A 27,211-nucleotide genomic window follows, 5' to 3' on the forward strand; every position below is an offset into this window, starting at 1 on the left:
CCTCTTCCTCCATCCTTGTGTACACATACACGCACGCACATACACGTACGCGTACACGTACACGTACATACACATGGTACGATAACGAACGATCGTCGATTGAAGCTGTTGCTGAAGTTTAAAGTTTCTTCTTGTACATCTGTGTAACTCTTTTTATACTACGTTTCTTAATGTTTCTTTTCTTTATGTTCATTTCTAGTTTGGCTTGTACTTTTCGTTTTAATTGCGTGTCGAGTTTCAAATTGTTAGGAGGTCGATACCATTACGGGATTGGCCGGATCGAAAAGTGGCACAGTATCGTGTACATAGTTGAAAAGGTAATTGGACACTCGAGGAAAGTTCCAGTTTCGATGGCTTTCGCCTAACAATGTTCATACGCTTTTCTATCATTCTCCGATATAACAGTTAATGATACAGATGAAACGCGCTATATCTTCAAGGACATATTATTCCTTCATACCCTTCTTTCCCTTTTCTTCCTTTCTTTTTTTTTTTTTTTTTTAGCAATGCCAGCTTTAAAAATAAATATCTGTAGAAATTTTATGGAATACAGAGGAAGAATATTTTCTGAAAATAATAGTAACACTGTATGGCACTCGATGGCAAGTATGTCGGCTTCGACGAAACGGTACTTTCAATAACCCTTTGTGTTCCATTGGCGCCGTCACAGTCATGAAAATTGTTTCTCGTGCTGCTTTTACCAATAAAAAGGGAAGAAGAATACTATGCGAACAAATTTATAAATATTTTTGGACTTCTTCTTTTCGAAAGAGAAACCTTTGGTTTCAAAATGTTACACTGCAAAAGCAGTTTCGAAAGAGAAACCTTTGGTTTCAAAATGTTACACTGCAAAATTATTTTCAAGCACAAAGCCTTAATAATGCTATTCCGATGGGAAACGAAAGCATATTTATTCCAAACAAAGGAAACAGATATTTTATAATTTTTCCGCTTCACTTTCCTTCTTTTGCACAGCGTTTTATCATTTTATCAAATTTCATTTAAATTATCGGAATTGTGCAAAGAGAGATCTGCATACTGTCGCCGATATCAACTGATTTTCGTTCGCACTTCGACTCTTAATCCGAAGGGTCACCGACCTTGTACAGTCTCGAAGGGAAACCGTTCTGCCCGTACGCGGAGCGATAACCACGCGAATTGAATCGCGTTAGTGGTCGCGGCAGGCATAAAACGCCTAATTATTCTCGGCATGAATTATTCAGTTTACAAATCAGTCAGCTGTCTAGCGGGGTCGAAGGTAGCGACGAGTTCAACGCGCCACCAGTCACGTCCGTTTGAAATTTGGTGTAGACGGACGTATCCGAAATATCGAATAACCGATCCGCATTGATGGATAATGCAAAAAAAAAACGCTCTATTTCAATGATATATTTTGTTCAGAGCAAGTGGAAAACCTTCGGTACTTTCGGAGTTCTAAAGAATTATTTTCAATCGTACATTTCATACTCGAGATGCACGTGTAATCGTTAAGGTTTCAGAAATCTGGTGTTTGCGGTACAAAAATCGCAACGTTCGTCATCCTTATGATTTGTAGGAAAGATATTCCAAGTTCAAGAATTCTAAAATGATCGTTCTAATGCTTAAAAATTTCCTATGGAATTTTGCAATGGATTTAAGAAGCGCGCAGATAGATAGTTAAAGCTTGAGGGAATTTCAGAATTTCGAAAAGGAAATTGCATTTAACGCTTTGGTAGATATTTTGCCGAAGAAAATGTCTAAAACTTTCGTTTCCAATTCTTTAACATCCGCAGCGCCTTCCTCAGTTTGTAACGTCTCTGGCAATTTAAAATCCTCGATTCGTTTACAAACCGAGTGAATTTTTTCGAATCACCGAATGGTGTAAAAATTACGGAAGAAGAAATTTTCAAACAGCAGCGTGACTATTCGAAGGCCATCCGGCTGTAAGGAAAGCCGACATTGGTCACGGCCCGTTACATCAACTTCGCTAAAATTAACGCACGCTTTCTGCTCGTTTCTTCCTCTCTTCGCTCTATGTTCCTCTTTTTATTCCCCTCTCGCTTTTTTTTTCTTTCTTTTTAATAAACGAACACGTTTGCGCGGTACCTGTCGTGTCGTAACATCGTTGATAAAGATATATCGTGTTAGACAGCGAGACGACAGTGACACGTAGCCAGCGCAAAGATGAAAATATTGGGCGAAGCTTTATTGACACGCCGGACAGAGAAGGTACGAGCGCGTTGATGCCCGTGCACAGCTTCCGGCCGCGCTTCCATTGATACGGAGGACGCACTTTGTTTCCGGCCGGTTTCCAACGGGCTTTTTTCATCGGTAAAGCGTTTGCGCGATACCTTTAATAGGTAACTGCCTCGTACGCTGTGAAATGTTCCGTTCAACGCTCGTCGATGGGATTATCACCGATCTTTTTGTTCCTCCTATATTGGATTCTGTCTAGTTCTGTTTTATTTTCTTCTTTCTTTTTCGTTTTGTATAACGTGGTTCGCGAAATGAGCGGAGAAAATAGAAAGCGGTTGCTGGGGGAGAGATTTTTAATAATTTTCGGATACGAGGATGGAAATTGTTTTTGAGAAGAGGATAATGGAAATGGAGAGTTTTATACAGACGAACTCGCATTCTGCATATTTCGTATTATACGAAACAGCTAGATCAACAAATTCTTTTCGATATAACAGTGAATAATATTCATTTCGTTTTATCTCTAGACCATAAGATCATCAAATTTGTTAAACGAGCATTAGCAGCATTAGTACGCATAAGGTTTCTCAAGAAGACCACAGATCTTTCCTTGTACGTGCAATTACGTAGGCGAGAGGGTCGCGTAGATAAGCGAAAGTGGAGGATTAAATTCCTCGAGAAGCCAACGCGAGTCGTGAGTTCCCACAACGTCCGGCGGTGAGTTTCGCCGCGATTCCCGGAAACGATTATTTGATCGATTAATTCACGTGGATGTTGGTTCGGCGAGGACCCATTGAGCGGCGCGTTAACGTCGACACGCACACACCTTTCCTTCGAGAGGGCCGTCCAGGTGTGCAGGTGAAGCCGATGCCGCGGGGTCACTCATTTATCATTGCATAAGATTCAGAACCTGTTCCGGTCCATTCATCGCCCGGTTGCTCGTATATACCTTCGAAAGTGACTCGTGAGACAGGCTACGAAAGTTGTAGCCGTGTACGTGTCTCATTGGCGTAGAATTTCGTTTAAAATTTCGGTTCGTTTAAGATTTTATTCGTTTCCTCATGCGAATTTCTCATCGATGATTTCATTGGATGGAGCAACGAAGAATCTTGCACGGCATATTCACGGAATACAATGTTAATCTTTGTTTCATTTCTTTTTATTTTGCTGAGATTTTACGACAGACGTTAGAATGAGATCGAAATCGTTCGAATTTGATAGGACTGCGTGAGACAGTTTCAATTATTATACAAAATTGAAAAATATGGTAGAGATAAGTAAAATTATGTCAATTACCAATTCTATAAACTTTACTCTTATAACGCGAGGTGGATTTCTAATTTCAAAAAAAAAAAAAAAAAAAAAACAGTTACTTTCGTCGTGTATCAATTTTCAACTTCAGAAGGTTCCATTCATTGCTTCGTATTATACTTTCAATCGAAAATATGTTTTTCCCAATCGCGAGATAGATGGTTTATTTTTATTATTTTTTTTTTTAATCAAACATCACAGATTGCAATTTAATGGACATTTTCTATCAATCATCTACTGCCGCATCTATTCTATTTCTGTTTTATACTCTAAATTACTTTTTTTCTACTATCGTATACCTTCTTTCAAGCCGAAAAAGCCTTTACTTTCGACCACAAACCAAGTTTTACCTGAAATAACATTTTTCTTTATCACATATCCATTTTTATCCTTAGAAACTTTTTCCTCCCATTACACATTGCTTCTAGCACAGGCTACCCTTTATATAATACTTTATATCAATTTTCTAACCTAAACAGCTACTTTTTGCTGCTGTCGTGCATCACCTTTCAGTTTTAGAACCTTCTTCTTACATCTATTTATGTGAAATTTTAATTCACAGACATTTTCCTTCGTCGCATATCGACGTCTATTTTCGAAAACTTCTGCCTCTCGTCACACATTGACTTTCTTCTTCTACCACGTGTAATCGCGTGCCAATTTTCAATTTCAAAACCTTTTATATTCAATGACTCGTTAGTTTTCCAATGCAACCTTCTACGCTTTATATCAATTTTCTACCCTAAATTACCGTTTCTTGCCATCATCTTACAATTCCGCAGTAGCAATTCCGAGACGAATTATTTTCGAGCAATAGGTCATCGCTGTGAAACAAATTTCTTATTAGAAGCTTCTTTGAGATAAAAATTTAACCATATTAATTTATTGAATCTTAAACGAAAACCTTATTACACAATGGCAAATAACAAGCAAGAGAGTTTTTAATGATTTAAAAACAGCCTGTGAAATAAAACTGAAACGCGAAATCACCAATATTAACCATTCTCCGATATTTCTTTCAACGGTAGAAAATCGACAATAAAACGTCATATGTATTCCTCTCAAACGTGAAAAATTATTTAGCGATGAAAAACAGTACTTATTCACGCAAATTATTCAAAATGCAATACGAGCGTTTCCGAACAATTATAATTTATCATCCCCTACCAATTATTACCTTTTTACCTTGAACGGAAAACCTACAAATACAGACACGCATGACACAACAATTTCTGATCGAGTCTCGATATTTCAAGCGAGGGAAACAAAAACATACAATTTACACGTGGAAAATATTCAGTGAGGTGTGGAATATTACACAACGATACAGGAACGTGGGTACAAACAAACGTGTTTCACCGAGAGATCGATGGTTCGTGCGGCTTGGCCGATTTTCCAGCGGGTTTCGTTCGCGCGATTTAGGAATCTTGGTTTGCGTATACGCGTTAATTCGAGCCGATCGCTGGTCCCGGATCGTTGCCTATCTAAAAGCCTCGGTTCCGCGGTTTCGGAAGCCGTCCGTGTAATTGCCGCTCAAGCAGGGATCATTGCGATTACCATAGTTTTCCAATAAACTAATACGCGGTCGCGTATTACGAAATATTTTCCGCGGTCGGACAGTGCGGTTGCGATAAGCGCGAGCAACGTTAACGAACAACGATCGATACCGGAAAACCAGACGAGAGTTTACCTTGAAATCGACACTTGAATCAAGAATTCAATTGAATTGATACTAGAATCGAGATTAATTATTATCTTGGATCAAGTTAGCGTTCTTTCAGAGAATAGATCAGCTGAGATATTCAAAAGCCACTAGGTGATCAATTTCATTGTTTGTAAATTTCTCAATTTCATTACACGAGTACAGATTAATATTTAATTTCTAAACATACACATCCACACAGATGAGTTACCACCACAAGTCCATTTACTACAAGGAAGTGGCGTATAATAACAGTAAATGGCAAAGTCAATTTGGATAATAATGTTGGTAACGTTACTTCTCTCTATCTTTCAATTTACAGGGTTAAACGTTATAACTGCTGAACGGTTCACACGGCATGCTGAATATCATATTGGTGTAAGTGAATATAGCGTTAGTCGATGCTTGGTTTTAACTCGATTTTTCTAATCGCGTCGGAAAATTTCGACGTTGAAAATTATCGAGAGTTATTCCCAGGATGTGTTTCATCGTGAATGAGAAACTGGTTGCGATCATGATAGTTCCCACTCGAGAACGATAGTGTGTGATAAAATGTGATCCAGCGATTTGCAGATATTAATATCCCATAAAAATGGGGGGATTGGAATTTTTCATGGAACGAGTATTCGCGAGATTCTCAGAACGAATTTTATTATCATGGATTATTATCTAAGTTAATGTCTGATTAATTCAGAAATACCTGCTAGTTTCCCCATATTTATCGTGCGAATTTATAAACATGATTAACACGTTTATCATGAAAATTTATAAGCGATTATTTTAATACAACAATGCTGCCGATCGCAGCAAGAAAAAGTCTTGAATCGATTTCCAACATTTCCTTTACGACTATACACGTACTTCGTTTAACTCTCTTGAGAACTAATAACCCTGTTCCTTCATTTACACGCCAATTTTATTTTTGTAGGATATTTTTGATTGGAAGAAAGCCATTTGTAGTACGTCTTTGAGATTGAGGAAATTAGGATGTAAAATAGGGAAGAAAACATATAAAGGATAAAGATGGTAATATCCGAAGGAAATTGTTGAGTTACGTCCCTTTTAATTTGTTATTAATAATGGCACGTTCGTTCTTTAATTAGAATTTTATCGCCGTTAATTGAGCCTATGAAGCATCGACTGATAATTGAAATTTCCATTATCTCCGATCTCAGCTATTTAAAATGGGCGGAACAAGCTAACCGGGCTTCCACTTAAGAAATTGCCCTTCGGTTCTAAGGCAGCTGTCAATAACTAGTTATCAATATATTTCAGCTTCGGAAATGAAAGATTCGAACTTCGATTTAAACGATGTACAGGTTTTTGTAAAAAGATTTCTAAAAGTACGGCGTTCCAGATGAAAATCAAATCTTTGCTTAGGTCTCATTTCTTTCGGTATGTTCGTTAAATTACAAATTTGTAAAATAAACTATCAAATACCTTCGTCAGCCATTGTATATTTCCATTAAAAATCGTCCTCGTGAACCAAAATCAAATTTTCTTTCGAGATAAAAAAAAAAAAAAAAACAGAATAAGAACGATAGACACGGTAAAGGAGAAGTTTGAAGGAAGATTGTGAAAAACATTTCGAAACGTGATTCCGCCCCATATTCGAATGACTTCGTCGAAATCATATCTCTGTTATGTTCCACGGAATAAAGATTCGTAGTTACGTCTTGTTTTTTTCTTTATTCTGCCCAAGGGGACACGAGGAGCGATTGGCAGAAATCGAAACCATCCAAGCGTGCAAGACAGTATCGTCGATTTCGCGAATTAAATCGACCACCATCCAGCTCGCGATTCTCCGAAGAAGCAAAAAAAGAAAAAAAAACCTGATCCTTCCTTTTAATCTATGTCGTCTTTTCGTTTCAAATAATTTCACGTGCCTTCTGATCAAAGAACGAGCGTACAGCGACTAAAGTATTTGAAAACCCAGTATAAATAAACTTTGTCAAAAAATAGTAAAAACTAAGTTAGAAAAGTAATGCCTTCTTTTCTACTTGTACCTAAAGTTTTTAATCGAAAGTTAGAAAAATAACAGAACAACATTGCTAAAACATACGTCTACGAAGCAATTGGAATTTTTCAACTACGGATTTTCAATATAGATCACCCTTCAAAAAATCAGTAACTAATATTTTTTTTATCCTCTCAAAGCAAGAACGAATACCTTTTTCACGCATGTTCAAATTTTTTTAATCAAACATTTAAAAACTATCGAAATACAAGCCAGAAACGAATATACTTTTTCTATGCGTGTCCAAACTTTCTAATAAAAAATTTAAAAAACTATCGAAAAGCAATTGGAAAAAGTACGTTTCTGAATTAATCAGAATTTTTCTCGACGTATTGTATTATTTTACCAAAATGCCAACAATACCATTACCATCGTGATCATCGAACTCAAAGCTGAATTGGCCGACCATGGAAGAAGTGCCATTTTCCATATCTCTTTCTCTCCCTCTTGTTCTCCAGACAGGAAGCGGTCCCGTTATCCCTAAAGCGTGCTTCTCGTATTTATCCGGCTTGATTAAGGGGCGCGTCATAGTCTGCGCAACAATGGACGATTTGTCAGTGTCCGAGTAGCGTTTTACCTTGCCAATATTTCGGATCGGCCATCCTACGTGCCAATTTCCTTTCTATTTCTTGCAAGCTTCTAACAACCCCTTTTCTACGTCACGCCTTCGTTGATGGCGTTGCTCGCGTTTTTTGATTACTCTTCGTGACGATAATGGCACTGCTAATAATTAGACTGCGGATTTTATGCAGTCTTATGCAATTTACGAAACATTTGAAAGTATACAAATGCAAAGAACGCGTGTAGGTAAAATACATGGAAATACATAAAATATTCGAAGTAGACTACTCCTTATAATTTTTGTGGTTAACAAATGTCTTAATCGAGTTAACGATAAAACACTGTGAAGAAGAAAAACGAACGAGCCGTCACTTAGCATCGTTGACCGTTGAATCATATATCATTTTGAGTCAGGTTATTTAATTAATTTTATGAAAGTTAATTTTAATTTTCATTCTCTATTGTACGCGATAAAGAGCACGAATGATACGGCGTAGTACGCCAGGGTATAAATTAAGATCGAAATAATCTGACCCAAAGATTTAAACAAAATTGTTATAATCGTTAATGACTCAGCGACACCAATCGACGGTTAATAACGATAAAATTTCTAATAAAATTTCGGTATACGCGTTTAATTTATCCGATCGATGATAAACGTTCGTGATCAGATTTTGCGATAATTTTAACGCAAATTTTCACTAGCTGAAAGAGAGAAAGAGAGATATGGACTATCTGGCAGATATCGGCGCCAATATGAAATTCAGCAGTAATATCGAGGAATGGAAAACAGAGATACACTCTGAAACCCTGTGGCGTAGCCGCGAGTTCTAATACGAAGTGATTAAACTATTAACTTTGATCACAACGTATCGATGTCAATATCGCCGGGGAGAAAATTATTCACGCTAATTCGATATTAACGCTAGTGTCTCTGTTTGTCGGTCTTTGTAACGGTAATTGCAATTACCGTTCGCTTAGAATTAATACTGTGTTCTATGCTAATAAAGATAGAAATCGTTATGATGTTAAATTATTGTCAGAAAATAACATGTGCCATTATTCATACTTATCTTCTATCTAACCGACCTGAAAGGTAAAAGTTCAGCATAAACAGCCATTAAGATGCGTACTGCTTATGGAGAAGTTGCTTTTCACGAACCAAGTAATAAATTCCTTAGACGATCTTAACGCTTAAACGCATGATTTTTCCAAATATAATGAAATATTTTTAAACCGTCGATTTATGAGTTATAAAATAGATCATAGAAATTAGTATAAATAAATACAAATATACAAATAAATACAAATTCGAAATTAACTCGAAGAATCTATTTCAGCTTGCTATATTATTTTATTCGCATTTCGTGTCATTTTTGGAGCCACTGTAAATTAGAATTAAAACTTACTGGGCAATTTGGGCAGCAAAGTTTTCTCTCTCTCTCTCTCTCTCTCTCTCTTAGGTAATGAAATTCATCTTTCTATCGCGTGTATGATATTAAATTTGATAACTGAAACGCGACATTTGATATTTTAATCGGACTGTATAACAATATTGCGTTGTCCCGTGTCATATGATGAAGCACCGCGCTAAGCACTTCCGGGAGCTTACGTTGCACCGCTAATTTATGGATCAATGTCGAATACAATATCCCCCTTTAGCCCGTGCGTATTGTTCGAAGGGAGCGTGTGACAATGATCACAGAATACACGAGTATGTTTCAACGTCGAATCTGATGCATCACGCGTACAATTTTCTTTCAACTTTGAACGGGGCCGTCCAGCCTTTCGGTTCCTTCTATTCCGTGCTAGATGTGTATTTCCATGTCCCAAAAAACATACTATTGGATATCGATCACCTGTTGCTGGGAATATTGGAAAATATTGAAACATCGATCGAGAATATATGTAAAAATGAAAAAGTCCAAATCATTTATGCTGGTTGAAGAAATTTTCGTTCACAAACTTCCTAAATCACTTTGTTTCTATCAGTTCTCTCAGTCCTTTTTTTCTAGTTGATTGATTCATATGCGTAGGAATATTTATCGAGGAGGGAGGACGTTTCATTGTTGCAAAGTTGAAATATTGTTATGGACTGTTGCAACACAGATTTTTCGAACTAGGCGTAGATTTCGTTTCACAGGTGCTTCGTGCAAACGCACCATGGAAATTGAACTGGATCGTTTCTAGTAATCAATAGTTATCAAATATACACATAATATTTTAATATCTTTAATTATGTCTGAATGCTAACATATCAACTAAATATATTTGATTTATTACTATTCGTGTATTATGAGTAATAAATATGTTAAATTACTATGTGTACATTTAATTTGCTTTCAGATTTACATATTTCTCTTCTGAATTGTACGAGACTTTAAGAAAACATTCCTCGCGAAGATTTAATATTTTACATTTTGCAAGCTGCTATATACGAATGTTATATACGTTTAACATATTTTTACTTCAGGGAATTTTCTGGCATTTGTTTTCCCAAGTTTTTAACATTGTATATCTTATTAAGATTCTCATTTTGTATTAATTTTCACACTATTAAGAATTTCTGTCTGTTAATCGAAATGCAACGTGAAAATAACGGATTTAACGTGGGAAATTGAAACGAATTCGTTTAATAGACCGCTCAATATGGTCGGTCATTTATCGTTTCCAATCAGTTTCCGGATATGCATAATGCTATCTCGCCACTTTCACGTAATAAAACTTCGGTCGATAATCGCTGAATTTCGTGGACCACAAATTCGTTAACAAACGATCATCTTGATAAATCTCGATGGTGGATTGGAATTACGGCGTCATTTTCAAATTTCTTCCTCTTCCCTTGAAATTAAAATTATCCATTAACAGAAACGTATCGCTTTCACATAATTCCATTCTGATTCTATACATAAATTCTCTTTTCAGTCCTTGATAATTTTGCACAATTTTCTACAATACCTGATGTTTCATAAAACTCGAAGCATTTCCGACTAAGTTTTTATAGAACATAATATTTTCATGAAAATGGGACACGAGTTTGTTGAATTACAACGGAGACAGAAAATAACAGAGTGTTTTTATCAATATTTAACATTTCATAACTATCTAGTTTTAAAAGCTAATATTCAAGTTCATTGTATTTAATGTTGCAACAAAAGAAATGTATGGAAAAGCAAGTCGACCATTCGAATTCCATTAAAATAATGACTTCATTTTACTCTATATTCGTTGGTAGCCATGCAAATGCGCAGTCTAATAATTGCTCAAGGGTATTACCAAGCATCTGAAACCATTCCAACCACCGAGTTTCATACTTTTTATGCCTTCTATATTAATTACTTTCAGGACACAACATCTAATTCTTCGAAGTACCATCTAATGCCATTTTCTGGTGACAACGTTCAAGGATCTTATTACACTTCATTTACAGCCGTTAATTAATTTGAAATATGCCTTTCGTATTATCCTTTTGAATATCAAAAAAATGTTCATAACCTCAATCACGCAGGTTACTATTCATTAATTAATTTAATAAAATGCTTGTTTTTAGCCAGCTAGCGATATAAGAATGAAATAGTCGAACCAAAACGAACCTATCGTATTTTTCGCTCGTGTGGTTTTCGTATCGTAGCTAGAGAAATGAAATTTCTGTACGTGATTCTAATTCGATTAGGACTGTTGATATGCACAAAGTATTTACAAACCGTGAAAAGAATCTCCCGGGGGATCCAAACGAAACGTTGCGAACGATATAATTATTAAAGCATGCTGGCGTTGCGGAGAATCTAAATCAATGGAATTAAAGCGTGCCCGATCTCCTCGTTCGTTTTAAATCTCGTTTCTTTAGAAAGGGAAAAACAAACGGTTTTTAATAATCGTTTCGAACGACACGATGAGGCATTCGAACAGAAACGTTGCAAAAAAGGAATCGTCGATGCAATTACAAAGCTTTGTGTAAGCTATTGAAAATTCGCGGGGAATTTCGATAAATCACCAACTTTCCCACGCTCGGATAAATCATCGCAGTGTGAAATTACATCACTTTCGAGAGCTCGAACGAATTAGCCAACCGAGAGGGAAAAACGTTAAATTAATAACAACAGCGAAGGCTGGTAAACATTTCTGTCGGATTATTCGCCGTCTCTTTCTTCCCGATGAAATGTTTTCACCGTGTACGAACACGGTACACGAATATAGTTCTCACCATGTGTTTTCACATATGTATACGGTGGGAATAACATTAGATAGAAACTTTGGCTTTTTTTATTCTATCCTGTGGCCCTTGCAAGTTTATCAAATTCAAGGCGAAAGGATTTATTTAATTACGAAGCTGGAGAGATGAAAATAGTCACTGTTTCTATTGCTCTCTGTGTCAATGGAATTATACGATATTTCATTTGTCAGAGGATTTGATTCTTTCACGAGGATTAAAATGGTTTTGAGGCCTGGATAAAATTTGAGCGGGAAATGCAAATATTATGTAAACAAAGATATTAGAAATAATTCAGCGAAATTGTTGATAAATGATGCTAATTCAACGACCGACAATATATTAACTAAACGTTTTAACCTATTCCAAAGTATCATATCCAAATGCAAACATGCAAGTTAAATCCACTCGAACTGGTTCAAAACAGGGTAATTTCCACTACGTATTTCAATTTGTACAAATATACATACGTATGATTGAACTCAATTTCGAAAGACGACCAATCGTCCAGAGGTAGAGTCTGGCGAGTTGCGCTTCCGGCAATAGCCGGAAGTCCGCGATTCGATTTGTCGAACCGAGCTACGAAAAACGAAGAAGCTCCGAAATATTCACCGGAAATTGAAGCAACGATGAAATAATGTTTGCGAAGAGGATAGAGATTTTCTGCACAAAATTCGCGAATCATTTACTTTGGAAAGCAAACGAGTTACCAACGAATGATGGTTGGGAATTTAATTAACGAATCAATAAAGATGATTCGTCTGGAGTATTTTAAATAAAATTTCATTTGCTGGAAAATTAATGTTACGCCATTATTTCCAATATCAAATGTTGGTATTTTATATTGGTATCGTTCAGAATTATCTCAACTGTTCAATCCCGAGAAATCAAGAAATCAGAAATCCTCAACGATTCAAATCTGAACGTACGAAACGCAGCGAGAGGTGAATGAACCTAACCTCAATTCGGAACACGTCATGTCCAATTCGACAACAAATCAGAACGATCTCGATCTCAAAATTGTCAGAGCGCCAGACCAGCTGTGTGTTCTTAACAAGATGGAAATATAGAGAGCGAGGGGTGGATGAAAACGCAAAAAAAGTGGGCCGGCGTCGCGATGAATCGAGCAGATTGACCAATCCGCGTCTGGATCGCGAGGATCTCGCGCGGCTGCGTCGCGCTGATAAATCGGATTCCGGCTGATAAATCAGCCGTGGCGCGACGATAAATTCGTGCCGGCTGGCGTACGTATCGCGAGGAAATATCGCGTGATCGTGTCCGATTAATAACCGGCCGATCGTCCTTCTCCCAGCGCCATGTTTTAATTAAAAGCGCACCCTCGCGGCCCATCTTCGCGATGCCTTTCTTCGGTCGAAAGTGCCGAGGAACCTCTATGGTGATTTTGCTTCTTGACTTATTTCTTCTTCGCGAATTATTGGATTACTTTAGGTCTTCAGGATACGTTTTTTCGAATAGTTTGGGATACTGAATTCGATTGGGCGAAAGAGTTCTCGAGGATGTAAAGGATGAACTTTGGGTTTTTGGCAAAAGTGATTCGATGGTTAGAAGCTCTAGATATATCGGTTTTTGGGGTACGAATCATTTAAGTGATTTCGTAGCTGAGTGGTTTAGGAAATTAAATTGGATCGAATAAGGATGGTCGATGTTTTGTCGAAATAAAATACGACTCTTAAATGGTTTGGAAATTGGATCCTATATTGTTGAAATACGATTATTGGAAAATTTTGTAATTCTGTAATTTTGTATATTGCTTTCAGTATCCTGAGAACTGAATCTCACGTCGAAAAGAAATGTTTAAGGAAATAATTACTATGTAAGAAACTTAAATCATCCAATGTGATCGAGATAAAATTGTGGTTACGCCGTGTTAAGCCCGTTGAGCCCGCATAGCAAGTAACCGTGTGTTATTCGATAGTAACATCGATTATGCAAATGGTTCTCTAACAACGAAAAGTGGCCTCTTTAAATTTAATGTAATAAAGGTTTGCCATCGAGTTTACCAATATCCTCTTCTTTGATAGCGTTCTCAAAGGAGTAGAGTCTATAAAGATTGCCCTCGAGGAAAGAAAGCAGTTTGTTGGGAAGAAAGCACTGCTTAAAAAAGGGCGAATACCTTTTTTTTACAGGGGACAGTATCCTTCCCTTTTCGTAGAAAAAGCAATTTTTACAGGATAGCTCTTTGCCTGAGAAAGTAGCGTGTTTTTTCTTCTTTTTAAATTTATACGGATGAAACTCGAATTAACCTAGAAAAATGTAAGACAGAGGAATATGACGAAGGAGGAAGGAAGGAGGAAATTAATTGTTCAGTTTTTCGATCGGTATTACTTCCTGTAATTTTATGAACAATAATTTGTTCGAGACAGAGGCACAGACCCCGTTATCCATTCGATCATAATCTCTATATTCTCATTATAGCTCAGATCACGACACATTGTCGTGATTACAAACACAAAATTATCGAAGATAAGTATAATTTATGCGAAGGAAGATTGTTAGGACGGAAAGGATGTAATAAGATACAGTACGGTTTATGAACATTCCTGTTAGTCTTTGTTTTCTCTTCTGTGAAAATTCATTATACCACGGCTGTTGCATAAACTCTGACCATTTTAATTGCTGTCTACGAATATTGCAATCCAGTTTCTAATATTAGATAAGGATCGACATACGAGGATTCGCGAAAGAGACTTTACCAACATCCGTGATGGCACTCTCGCAAGATATCGCAAAGCCCTGATAACATTCAGTCCAATTCGTACTACTGCTATTATTTACGTACACAGAGTACGTAAATGATAAAACGAGGTTCCGAGTAGCTAATAAATATCGCAATTAGAAATTTATTCTTTCCACGCTGGGACGAATATTCTATTATTTAGCAATCTAAATATTTCCATAGCACGAAGACTATACAAACGATCGTCATATTTACCTCAATCACTCTAACTAAGCAAAACTCCAAAGAATATAGCAAATACGTCCCAACTTGCTATACAAATAATTTCTATAACTTCACAGTTATGCTAAGCACTTAGAGGCTATCGATACGATCGTTACGCTTATAAAAGAAGCCCCAAGATCCCGAAAACCAACAAATTCTCGAAGTCTGAACGATCGAATACGGCGAAATGCAGGAGAATCAGAATGAAAAACCTTGACTCGGCTAATTATAGAGGCGGGTCTTGAGCAGTGCTCGGCCTTGAGAGTCACTGGCCGGCATCACGATGCACGCATCGCCGTCAAACGCAGCGGTGCACGTGTGCATTCGAGTGTGGCGTGTGCATACGAAGCTATGAATGGAGCGAACTCTGCCCTCGACTTCCTATGCACCCTTCCTCCGGCGCCTTTGGTACACCGTGTGGTTCCTTTCCCTAGTTGCCTTCGTGATTTCCCTCTGATCCTCTCGCCGTTTCCTTCAACCTTTCTCCTTCCACGAACCACCGTCTCTCGACCGATCTGGCGTTCAGCCGCCGGCAAGAGAGCATAACGCGTGTAACGTGACGTTTCACACACGCGAGAGACCGGGTACCAAGGCTGCCGGGTACTCACGCTGGATAACCTTTGTCTCTGGTACAAGGTGATGGTGGCGACCATTGTACCTGTAAATGGTAACTCACACTTTCCGTTTTGTATACGAATGCAAAAGAAAGAAAAAGGCCGTGTAAATTGTCTTTATTCGTATTTCATCGAAATTGGAAATTCAAAGCGATCAGTGGACTACGAATTTTTCTGATTTTTGTGAAATTTAAAGGTATAGAAATGCGCACGATGCGTATGATATGGAAAAATAAAAAAAAACATTCGAAATAGAATATGTACTGTAATATTTGATAGATGAAACGAGCTTTTATTTAAATTTCATTTTGTTTTACGTTTGTTTAGAAAATTTAAAAATGCGTAGGAATCCGCAGTCCCGTAGCGAGGGGAAGGGGGTAAAGTAAAGTAAATTAATAGGATAAAAACGATCAGTGTTGTGCAATAGTTTCTCCATAGTTAGAGTAAATTGTATAGGACTATCTCGAATAGTAACTTTATTCACTATGACTTCGACGACCCTTCCTGTAATCTTTGCACACCGACGCTCGAAGGGCAATTTGAAGTTCCTTACAACAAATTTCTCATTCGATTCTTTTCTGAAAATGAGATCGTTTTTCCAAGACACGTCCGTTCCTTTGCCATTGTCCGCTTTGCACTAGGCAACTTGATTCTGTTCTTTTATGGACCCAACAATAGACTAGTTTCTTCCATATGAGCTTTACCGGTTCTTACAACTAATGGCGTCCTAATTCTTTTTGTTGTCATTTCCTCAACTTTCTGCTTGTTTTCTCGAAGTCGTTAGGAATGCAAGGAAGAAATTCCCACACAAAAAATCGATAGTGCAACTTTGTTTCTTCCCTCCGTTACTTGCACGAAGGGAAAATTTACGAAAGTTTTGTCTCAGCGACTTTGATTTCATTTGGAGAATTTCATTTGGAGAATTAATCTTCCGATTAATCGTGGATAAGAAGATTTAGCGAATCGTTTCGTCGAATAGATGTTACACAGAATGTTCGAATACGTCGGTGGAAATATTTATAAAATAATGCATTTACAAAGTCCTGCAGTGGATTTTGTGAAAATATTTAGAAACTTGACTTCTTGACTATTTCTAGCAATGTATTTTCCCTATTTCATCTCGATTTATTTGTTCAAATACTTTAAACTCATGGATTTCGCAGTAAGAATACAGCAAGTAGAAACGATCAGTCCTGGGCAGACACACAATCGCGTGGCCATTCCACTCGATAAAAGTACCTGTCCTCATTCATTCGACCATTAATACATTACTAATACATCTGTATCCCTCATTAAACCTTCTTACTGAAAAAATTACACCTCGAATGTTTTTTCAATATGCAAAAAGAAAAATCATTCGACGTTACATCATATTACTATCGATTCTCATCATCCAATTTCCATGTATCAATGTCTCTATAATTCGCAACACATTCGATAATCTACTCTCCGCGAATAAATCAGTTTCACGTGTCACGCGATAAACATTCACATTCATTTCCATCTTGTGGTATCTTTCACACTGAAATCCTATTATCCTCATTGACGGGATCCCTTGTCTTGAGCCACATTTAGCTACAAATTGGGCACGCCATACACCTTCAGTGGCTCGGAAATGAATTTATCGCAGGGCTGCGTTGCACTTTAAGCCACTCTGACGGTTCTACGCTCTCTCTCTATTTTTTATATCTTTTTTATTTTCCCCTTTTGTTCGATCCTGCGCGTCGAACAAAGGCCAACAACGAATTTTTTTTTTTTTTTGTTCAAACCGAAAAAATCGTTACGAGGCAGTCAGGGGTTATTTCACGATCGCGTTATTCTAGCGTGCACAGCTCCATTACAAATTATTCCGCGGTGATTCCGCGTAATCCTATTCACTTGGTGGAATAGGTTTTGAAAGGGAAACCGGTCACGCTTCCGGTGCGTCGAAAATTCACCTGGAAATTCGAGCAAAATGAGTCATTCACCATCGAATCGAGCTAGAAGCGATCTACTAGAAAATAAAGCGATGTATAGTTTAAATCGCTTTTGCATTTTGAACACTTAGTTTCCCTTCTATCCTTTTTTACTGATTAATTTTGATTCGTTTCGTGTGTATTGTATTTTATATGATTTTTATCTCATTTTATACAGTTAAATTTTCATTTGCTTGTGATTGTGTTTCGGAATCGATGATACAATAAATGGAATTAAATGTCCTTTTTGTCTTTTTGAATGTTTAATTTTTCTTTTGGACGGGTTTCGTAGTTTAGAGTATTAATGTTGGCCCAGTTTTGTGTCCGAAATATCAATTTTAAGGTATTAATTTCGCTCCACTTTGGTATTTAAAATTCCCTTATTTGCAAATTTAAAATATTTTTCGCAGAGCAGAGTAACGTTTGAGGACTGATGATACGATAAATTGGATTGAATGTTCGTTTTTATTTTTTTATCCTTCTTCATCGACACAAATTGATAACGTGGAAATATTGATTCGTAAATGCTTATTTTTTCTATATCCAATCACAGATTACCTTTATTTATAGTAATAAGTATTATCGGTATTTTAAAATTAATCCTCGTGTTCATTCGTAAATTTACTCGTTAATACGATATACCGAGTGCTCCTATTTATTTTCCATATTTCAAATAAAATTTGGATACCGAAATCAAATAAGATTGGAAACATCGCAATTTCGACAACTGAAATTAAATTTAAACAGACGCTAGTTTACCTTTCCTTTATTACATTTTCATTTTATGTTATGTTCCATCAGACGCGTGTATCGTCGTTAATTTTGTTCGCTTGTAACCTGTGTTCGTGTAAAGCTATTAGTCAGAGAATCAGAAATTGTTTCTATAACTGTACGTGCTTAGGAATGCACAGTGTCATGAAAGTACTCTTGTAGACATTTCTTGCGAAGATTTCGAATTCCATAAAATCCAAGAATCCGAATAAATATAATTACTAAAATGTTCTTTCTTTGATAAATTATTAATATACATATGTGTCGTTTCCTAGTAAAAAGTTGCATCAAAGAACGAGACATTATGATCCGTAATTTACGAAACGAATTTTTAATTAATGATAAAGTTCGCCACGTCATCTGATACAAATAAAATTGGAAAAGTGATTTTACATTTTTGCATGGTGGTGTATAAACTATGTTATGCTACACGTTCTGGACAGTGTGGTCATTGAAACGGAACGATCTGTCGCAGGTTGCAGGTACGAGGGTCGCAGATACGAAGAGGGCACGTCGGTGGTCACGTCCGAGCCCTGCTTGCAGTGCAGGTGCAGTGACGGTGCGCTGAGATGTCGTCTTCGAGTTTGTCCACGACTGCCAAACCCACCACCCACCGGATGTCGCGTTCGTTCGCCAGGAGAGAACGTCTGTTGCCCAGAATTAATTTGCAGCGAGACACGTTAGTACGATTATGAAAAATGTCTCAACTTCGCTCGGTTATGTTATACATCGCGAAACCAATCTGTTCTAAATTGGAATTATATAATGTAAAATAACATGTAATATTAGCAAAGAACGATGAAAACGATATAATATAATAATTTTATTTTATTTATTCGGCATACACCTTTGTATTTGAACCGAGTTATTTCTTTGCTAATACTAGATATTATTAGTTTCAATAAAAAAGCTCTAATAAACAATTTATTCAGGATACAGAGAGTTAAAGACGAATGAACATTTTCAGGTGACGCCATGAACATGCTACGAAGGTCTAACGTTCACGTGGAGGCAGAAGAGAAGCTTGAGGAACCTCAGAACTCTCGTTTTCAAGGTAATCATCGCAGAACTGTAGACAGAGGGAATTTAGAGACACCCGAAACTCGCTGGGCAACGATTATATTGATGTTGGATATTGTTCTTGCAACTTGTTATGGTATTAGAGAATAGTAATCGAATAGGCGTTGAAATATCGCTATCGGAATAAGATTGTTAACATTGCCACTAAGTTTTCCGAAACTGATGTGCTTGCACTTATTTTTAGCAAGTTTATAGAGTGGAGAATGGTCGTTGTGCTTTACGACGTAAGGGAAACTGTGGTTTACACCTTCTTCGTTGTTATCATAATCTACGATATGCTACCGCGGCCTACTATTCGAGGGCTAGTGCTGTTATTACCCTCCACTTCATTGGTATTACAGTTTACGACTTGAAAATTATCGCTCCTATAACCTATGATTTAGAGTTGCTGCTATCTGGCCCCACAATTTAGCAAACTTACCATTAAGGCTTGTAGGATTTTAATTTCTGCGAACGTTTGCTACCCATTCCTGTTATTTCTACCCTGTGTGCAATCTTTTTAATAATTCTACAAGCTACAATCGCAAATTAGAATTGCGAACTAGGTTCTTTATCTATCTTTTCTTTTCCTTCTTATTCTTTATCTTATAGGTCACTATCATTTCACTCCTTACAATGTTCAAATGGTTTTACTTTTCGAGATTAAAAAATCTCACGATCCTAAGACCTTAGACTTAAGGATTTGGAATTATAAATCCGCAAAAAATTACAATTACGAGGTATTCATTGATTCAGAAAGATATCGGTGCATCTTCTTTTTTTTGAAAATATCTTCAAGTCCCACTGAAATGAGACTCAACGACATTTATTAACAGTTTTTTTTTTTTTAACATAGATAAGCAATGTATTCTTTCAGAATATTCAATAGTATAGCTCTGAAAGGTACATATAGCGCGAGTAAGAAGTAAAGTTGCTTTCTCAAAGCAGACCACGTTCGAGAGTGGTTGCAGTTAAAAGATTCAACATCAGGCTGATGGTCGGTGGTGTTAACAATCAGGTTGCCTGCATGAGGGCGTGAGATACGGGCCTGGCTCGGCGATGATGGGCTCACGTAGATGCGAATACTGCTACTGCATCTCTGGAGCGAGAAAATGCATCAGACCAAAGTGCCTGCTGCCCCTGCCAGGATGCACTCCACTGTATGCCCCGCACTCCTGCTGCCCGGTTGCCTACAATTGCACCCGTGAGTGTAGTCTTCATTCGCCGCGAATCCAAATAATAACTCATACCGCATTCTCTTCTTCTCTGTTCTTTAAGATCTCCATTCGTCGACGCTGGCGCCGATCACGGGAAACGGTGAGTGAAACGTTTCATTTATTCCCCCTTTTTCTTTTCTTTCTCCTTTTTTTTGCATGGAAGAAGCTGAGTCAAGAAGCCGTACGTTCGAATCTCAAAGGTTTCGAAAGCAATTGCAATTACGAATTATTCATTGAATCAAACGGAGTACGCAACTATCATTTTCACCCCTGCAATTTTCGAAAGATTTTAGCTCCGGAAGTTTCTGCTTCCCGAAGTTTTCAATCTTACGTCTTTGAAGTATTTGCTTTCGTGTGCGAAGGATTGTAAAATTGGTGGTTAAAAAAAGAGTATTTTAATATGCAACATATAAGAAATATTTTTAATTCAGAGATACAATGGATCGTTCGTTAGCCGGTTCCACTGATCTAGTAGTTTATCTCTAGTGTAAAACTAAATTTTTTATAGTTTGAAAAATAAGCGTCGAAGGAAGCTTTTATGCAGGGACTTTCTTCATTGGCTTGAAGTCCAGAATAGTACCCGTACGATCAATATCCTTCGCGCTTGTTTTAGCATTCCGTAGACAGTATTGTACGTATATGTATTGCACGTATGCGTAGTAAAACTTTTCTCAATTATAACTAAGATGCGGAACAAAAAGTGGTTCTCATAACGGGCAGAAAAAGAGAGACGAAAGAGGAATTCTTAAAAAGCCTTTCGTAAGGATAATTAGATGGTACTCGGTACGCGATAAAACCTGACGCAATTTAAAGGGATTAAAGTTCGCCATGCAACGTCTCGCTGATTTTGCGCTGCGATGCGATTTTTCCTCATAAGCTGAGCTTAAATTTAAACTCGGCCAGCAAGCCGAATGGAGGGAGAGAGCCAGTCGGCTTCTTCCAAAGCGGCTGATACAGCGACCGAAGCAAACTTTCCTTTTTATCGCGTTAAACTTTTCGTCGCAACTTTCACCGGATAGAGGACCGGCTCTGTCTGAGCGGCTTTTCAGAAAAGACGGAACCGAACCGACTGCTTCTGTTTGCCAGACGATCACTAACCTACACGTTGAGCATAAATAGGCGATTGGAAATACCGAATTAACTCGAAAGTCGAATTTTAAAGAGCGTTCGATTCGTATACCGGATATTCGACGAAACATTTAAAGACTTTGATGTATTCGCTTCTCTTACGCTCATCCACAGTATTTATATTTTTGTATATTGCCACAGTTTAAAAATATCGTTCATTTTTTTAAAACCCTGTAAAAGTACCTGGTTACTTGGTAGGACTAAAAGCGAGTCGTTATGAAAAATTAACGGCCAATTCATATCACCATAATATTATATTATTGGAAATATTAAATATGAAGTTCTCACTAACAAATAAACAATTACCGATAAATAGGTGAATTTTATTAAATATTTCGTGTATCTACGTATCTATCGCGCTAGGCAATAACTTGATGCAAGTTAACCCTAGCAGTAAGATATAACGTCGTTTCTAATCTTTCTCAACCTACTTCTAGACGTTTATATTTCATATGTTAGATATTACAAGCGGAAATTTCTACCTATTTTGACTGTGTTTTCCACGTTTCCCATATAATAAAGATGATCAAATTTGGTACTTATGGAGGATAATGTACGTAACACGTACATACACACACACGCACGCGCGTTAGAAAGTTGAAGGGAAACGTTTTAATGCAATAATAGTTCGCTCTGCCAGTCGACGTTACGTTATCCCGTGACACTTCGTGCTTCGAAAAGATTTCCACCACGACAGCGGCCGCCGTTTCTCCGCTCGTTCACTTAACGCCCAGTTTCATTCAATTTTACGACGGCGGCCACCCTTTTCTTCCGTGGAAATGAGAAATCATGTTTCCCGGAAAATCTGACGCGTGAAACGACGACGTGCAACATTTGTTTTACTTCCGCGAATTTTTGCTTTCGACACTACATCCCTGCAGTTACTTAGAGCTGACGTTTTTATCTGCTGGATTTTTCTACTCCTTCTTCATTATTATCATTCGTTTCGAAAAAGTACTTTTATCTGTATTTTCGTATTAAAAGTATTTCCACACAATTTTATCGCGCAACTTTCGTACGCTTTTTTCATTTTACAACGTTTCGTTACAAGCTTTTTGATTGATCTTTTTTAAGTGTACTATTGTGTGTTCTTTTGGAATTATTTTGATTGGGTTTGTGCAATTGACATTTCAATTTGCCATTTCTAGTTCATTTTTTAAATTCTATCGACAGATTGTTTTTTTTTTTTTTTATTTAAATTCATCTTTCACGTTGCCTTTTTCATATTTAACCTGCGAAAACAAAAAATCTACTTTACCAAATCAATAGAGAATCGTTCTGCTCGTTTCGCTATCGAGATACCGTGTCTCCGCTCATAAAGAATTACACGCGAAGCGTATCCATTTCACCTGTCTGGATTCTACATATTTTCAATACATCTATATTATACAGGGTGGTTGGTAACTGGTGGTACAAGCGGAAAGGGGGCGATTCTACGCGAAAAAAGAAGTCGAAAATATAGAATAAACATTTTTCGTTCGAGGCTTTGTTTTCGAGAAAATCGACTTTGAATTTTCGCTCGGTACGCGTGCACTTTATCGCGTCTCGTTATAACGGATCTCACTGTAGATCGTTGTCTCGATGGAAAAATTAAAAAAGAAATTTTTATTCTATATTTTCGACTTCTTTTTTCGCGTAGAATCACCCCCTTTCCGCTTGTACCACCAGTTACCAACCACCCTGTATATTCCTTTCTTTTATATTACGTATGACAAAGTACTAAACAGAAACCTAATCGTATCCACATATAAAGAATGTACTTATACCGTGTCTTTACCTGGCAAAAATGATACCTGAAATATACTCATTTTCTCTGTCAGAATTCTTCGTATTTCCGATACATTCATCCCTTTGAGATTTTTTATATTTATATTTATATATATTTTTCAGAGATATTATACACAAGGCTATTCACGTCTATGTAGAGAATCAGTTTACATATTCCAGCATCGAGCTGCTATATCGTGACTTTACTTTTCCACCCTCAGAAACCACATACCCCTTTCAGCATTTACCAAAAGACCAACACTCTCGGATGCCGTTGCTTGTCCATTTAACGGCCAGTTACACGCGGCCGCTCAAAACTTAAACCTCCCTCCAAAGCCTCGTTTCCACCCCATTAGAAGTCCATTCGAACCGCCGCGCGCCGACTTAATCCCGCACAGTTGCCAGCAAACTATCCTCGAAACTAGCCTCCTCTGGCATCGCCTAAAGTCTCGTCCACTGCAAGTCCGCCGTGAAAACACTGAATAACGATCGAACACCGGGTCCCATTGTTCGCTTCTCGTCATCGATCGACAGCAAGGCGTCTAATAACGGCCTCAGGGCGGTATCTTCTCGATAGAACTTAAGTTAGGATCGTCTCGTCGATCGATATTGACTTCCTACGTCCTTTTTGTCCAATCGCCGTATTCGGCGATGGCGCAAGGAGATTGGCTGTTCGTTGCTTTATGACAGCTTCCGGAGAGCAGATTTCGAAACTGCTACCCTCGGAACCGTTTCGGCGTTTCGAACCGAACGAGAGGTGATCGGAAAGTTAAATTAGCGGATTAGCGAAGTGATCCTGTTTCGATTTCCGAGAATAGGGCTGTAATAGATTGAGACTTCAAGTATAGCGTATGTATTCGATTTGAAAGTCGTGCGTATCAAATGTGTCGGATTTAAGGGATTTTTGTAGGATAAGGGCTGTTAACAAATATACCCAACGACTGAATAAATCAACGAAATAGTCGTATAAACGCCACGGATCCTTATCATCCAACGAAACGTTTTTTAAACAGGTTTAACAGATTCTATTCGCTCGAATAGTGTCAAATTTTTGTAGTCACGCGAGAGTACGAAATTTAATTAATTAGTATGTAAGTGTTATAGCAAATAGACTGGTGTGCCAAATGCTCTTTGTAACCGTTGTATGTTACGACCAGTTGCGTAATTTATCGTTTAAATTCTTCAGCTAACAAAAAGGTTTGGTTCACAGGGTGTCGCGTGGGTTCGAGAGTGTACGAGGAGGGTGAGATGGTTCGGGACATCGAATGGAAGGCCGCCTGTGATAACTGTTTCTGCGCGATGGGCGCGGTACGTTGCGTGCCTCTTGCTTGTGCACCTCCTCTTCAAGGCTGCAGCCCGATCGTACGCGAGGGACACTGCTGTCCATCCACCTATAACTGCAGTGAGTCGTAATGCCTTCGCATCAGGGTTGCCGCGATTTTGCCCCGCCCGACTGACACGCCCGGATTGTGTTTTCCGGTTCGTGACCAATTACTCTCACCCTAAGACGAGTAACCTGTCTCTGAGTCAATCATGCTTCACACCGATGCTATCGTCGCTTCTTCCTCGATAACGATCGTACACGTGGTAAATCGCGTATCTTAAATTACTCTGTCGTTGTGACACGGCTGAAGCCTCTCTTTTGTCAAATAATATTCGGTTTAGAGAGGATTTTCATTAGAGACGATTTTTATTAGTTGCATCTTTTACGCTTCCACGTTGAACTTTTTAATTCGCGTATAACTTTTCTTCTTTCTTTTCGGCTACGATTCTATTCCCTAGGAAAATAGGGATACTGAAATTAATTTAACAAATATAACAGTTTCCTTTGCTTCAAACGACGACAGGACTGGCGGAAATATATCGAGAGAAATGGAAAAATTTCATCTAGCAAGCTCGTTAAATTTCATACTAACAATCGTCAATTCTCGCTGCGCAAAATGGAACCATTTTTATCTGAAAGTTACTTTTGAGATTGTTGATAACGATACTGGACAGTGCACGCATCTAGCTTTTATCGTTTCTTTAGTTCATTTTCTTGTTTCTTCTAACGAAATGCTATTGAATTTTGTACGTAGAAAAATCTTGCATTTCCTTGAAAATCGAAAAGGATAAAAGGCACTTTGAATTCACCCATGAAGATTATCGATTTAAAACGATGGATCGTCATTGAAACGATCTGTTGAGGATTCGCTGCTAAACAGACGACGAAAAGATCCTTGCACGATCAAGGATAAGATAGAAAATCGTAAATCAAACCTCGTTTTTGATCGATTGGGCTAGTCGTTGAAATTGGTACCAGGGAATTCATGGGCAAAGTTAGTTTTGGTAGGGCGCGAAGATGGGGTATGAAATCGATGGTTTGTTACTACGAAGATATTGGAGTTGAAGTTGGAGGATTTCTCCGGAGGCATCGAGTGAATTTTTTAGCAGGAAACCCTGGGTACGGACGAATAAGTTTTGAATCGAGTTAGCGAATGAGAACGTGAAATGGCCAACAGGTCACTGAATGGGAATATGAAAAGCTTTATATATTTTTTTGAACATCGTAATACTCTCGAATTGAAGCGAATCGGCCAGAATTAAATAAATTCGAACAGAGAGTTTCCATTTTCTGGAAAACAACAAATTTTAATTCTTTGTCCCTTTTTTACGTTTTATTGTTTCGCGAAAAGAATTAAACGCGCAAATAACTATGCCGTTTTTCATAAAAATTCCAGACTTAATCTCGTAAGCTTGAAAACGTCACGAAACGGCGGAAGTTGGATTGAATTAGGAAATCGCGCAGGAAGCGTGGAATCGCGTGGAAAATCATTAAATTTAAATGCTCGGTTGAGTATCCGGATTCCGTGAAAAGGATAATATCCTCGGCGATTTCATGGTTCTGGAAAAGATTGGAATTTTTATCTCAACCTCAATTTTTCGTTTCGGCCGTAAAAGAGTCGCAATAACGACATTGCTCAAAGTTTAATTATCAAATGCCAAGGATCATGCTACGGAAATTTGTAGCAACCTATTAACATAAAGTCTTACAAGATTTTATTAAAATACATTTTTTTTAGTGAAATTAATTTTCATTTTTCCTTTCAGCTCGAAAAACCACGATAATGATATTCCTCGAAATTTAATTATCAACCACCAACGGTCTTTCCACAGATATTTAATCAAAACTTATTAAAATAAGATTTCAAGTTAGTGAAATACATTTTGGATGAAATTAAAGTGAAATAAATATTTGTCGTTGGTAAACCGTAGAGGAAGGTAGAAAAAGATATTATTTCTGGGAAAAATCTTGTAGTTTCTTGAACGAGCTGACTTTAGGCAGCACTTCCGGACACAGGAGGCGAACGATCGTTCCAATTTCCTTCCGTGTTGCTTATTAGAGGAGTCGGGAAAGAAAAGACGGAAACACATAAGCCGGGTGGGGCGCCCAGCAAAAACCCTGTGCTCTTTCACAACCCTGATTACCACCTAGGTGTTTTAGCCCGAATGCCATAAGAAACTGACAGATTAAACGTTCAAGGCGGTAGCATCGAGGTTAAGGCCACCCAGAACTACGCCTCGTACGCGTTCATCAGCAAGGACTACGCCAAGTTTCGCAAGGAGACCAATTTCTTTGTACGTTTTTCATTCATTTCCTATTTTTAATCTTTTCGGGCATTCTCATATAACGAATAACTAACTTTTTAACGTATTTAAATAATTCCTTCTGTTCGCTAATCGACGCTTAAAAGTTATTGGAACAAACCGACCAATACGAGA

The 27,211-nt window shown here is 37.7% G+C and overlaps 1 protein-coding gene across 2 annotated transcripts in view; it reads left to right on the plus strand.

Moving 5' to 3' along the window:
* LOC117205892 overlaps positions 1-27,211 on the plus strand; it is a 56,895-nt gene that overhangs the window by 22,446 nt on the left and 7,238 nt on the right. For both annotated transcript variants that reach the window (XM_033444717.1, XM_033444718.1), the window contains exons 2-7: positions 18,754-18,957; positions 19,246-19,332; positions 20,356-20,541; positions 20,616-20,654; positions 24,660-24,851; positions 26,973-27,067. In XM_033444717.1, coding sequence (XP_033300608.1) covers positions 18,754-18,957; positions 19,246-19,332; positions 20,356-20,541; positions 20,616-20,654; positions 24,660-24,851; positions 26,973-27,067 — 803 coding nt within the window. The remainder of the gene's footprint in view (positions 1-18,753; positions 18,958-19,245; positions 19,333-20,355; positions 20,542-20,615; positions 20,655-24,659; positions 24,852-26,972; positions 27,068-27,211) is intronic.

This window comes from Bombus bifarius, unplaced genomic scaffold (genome assembly GCF_011952205.1).
Source record: "Bombus bifarius isolate JDL3187 unplaced genomic scaffold, Bbif_JDL3187 scf7180000007996, whole genome shotgun sequence".
NCBI lineage: Eukaryota > Metazoa > Arthropoda > Insecta > Hymenoptera > Apidae > Bombus > Bombus bifarius.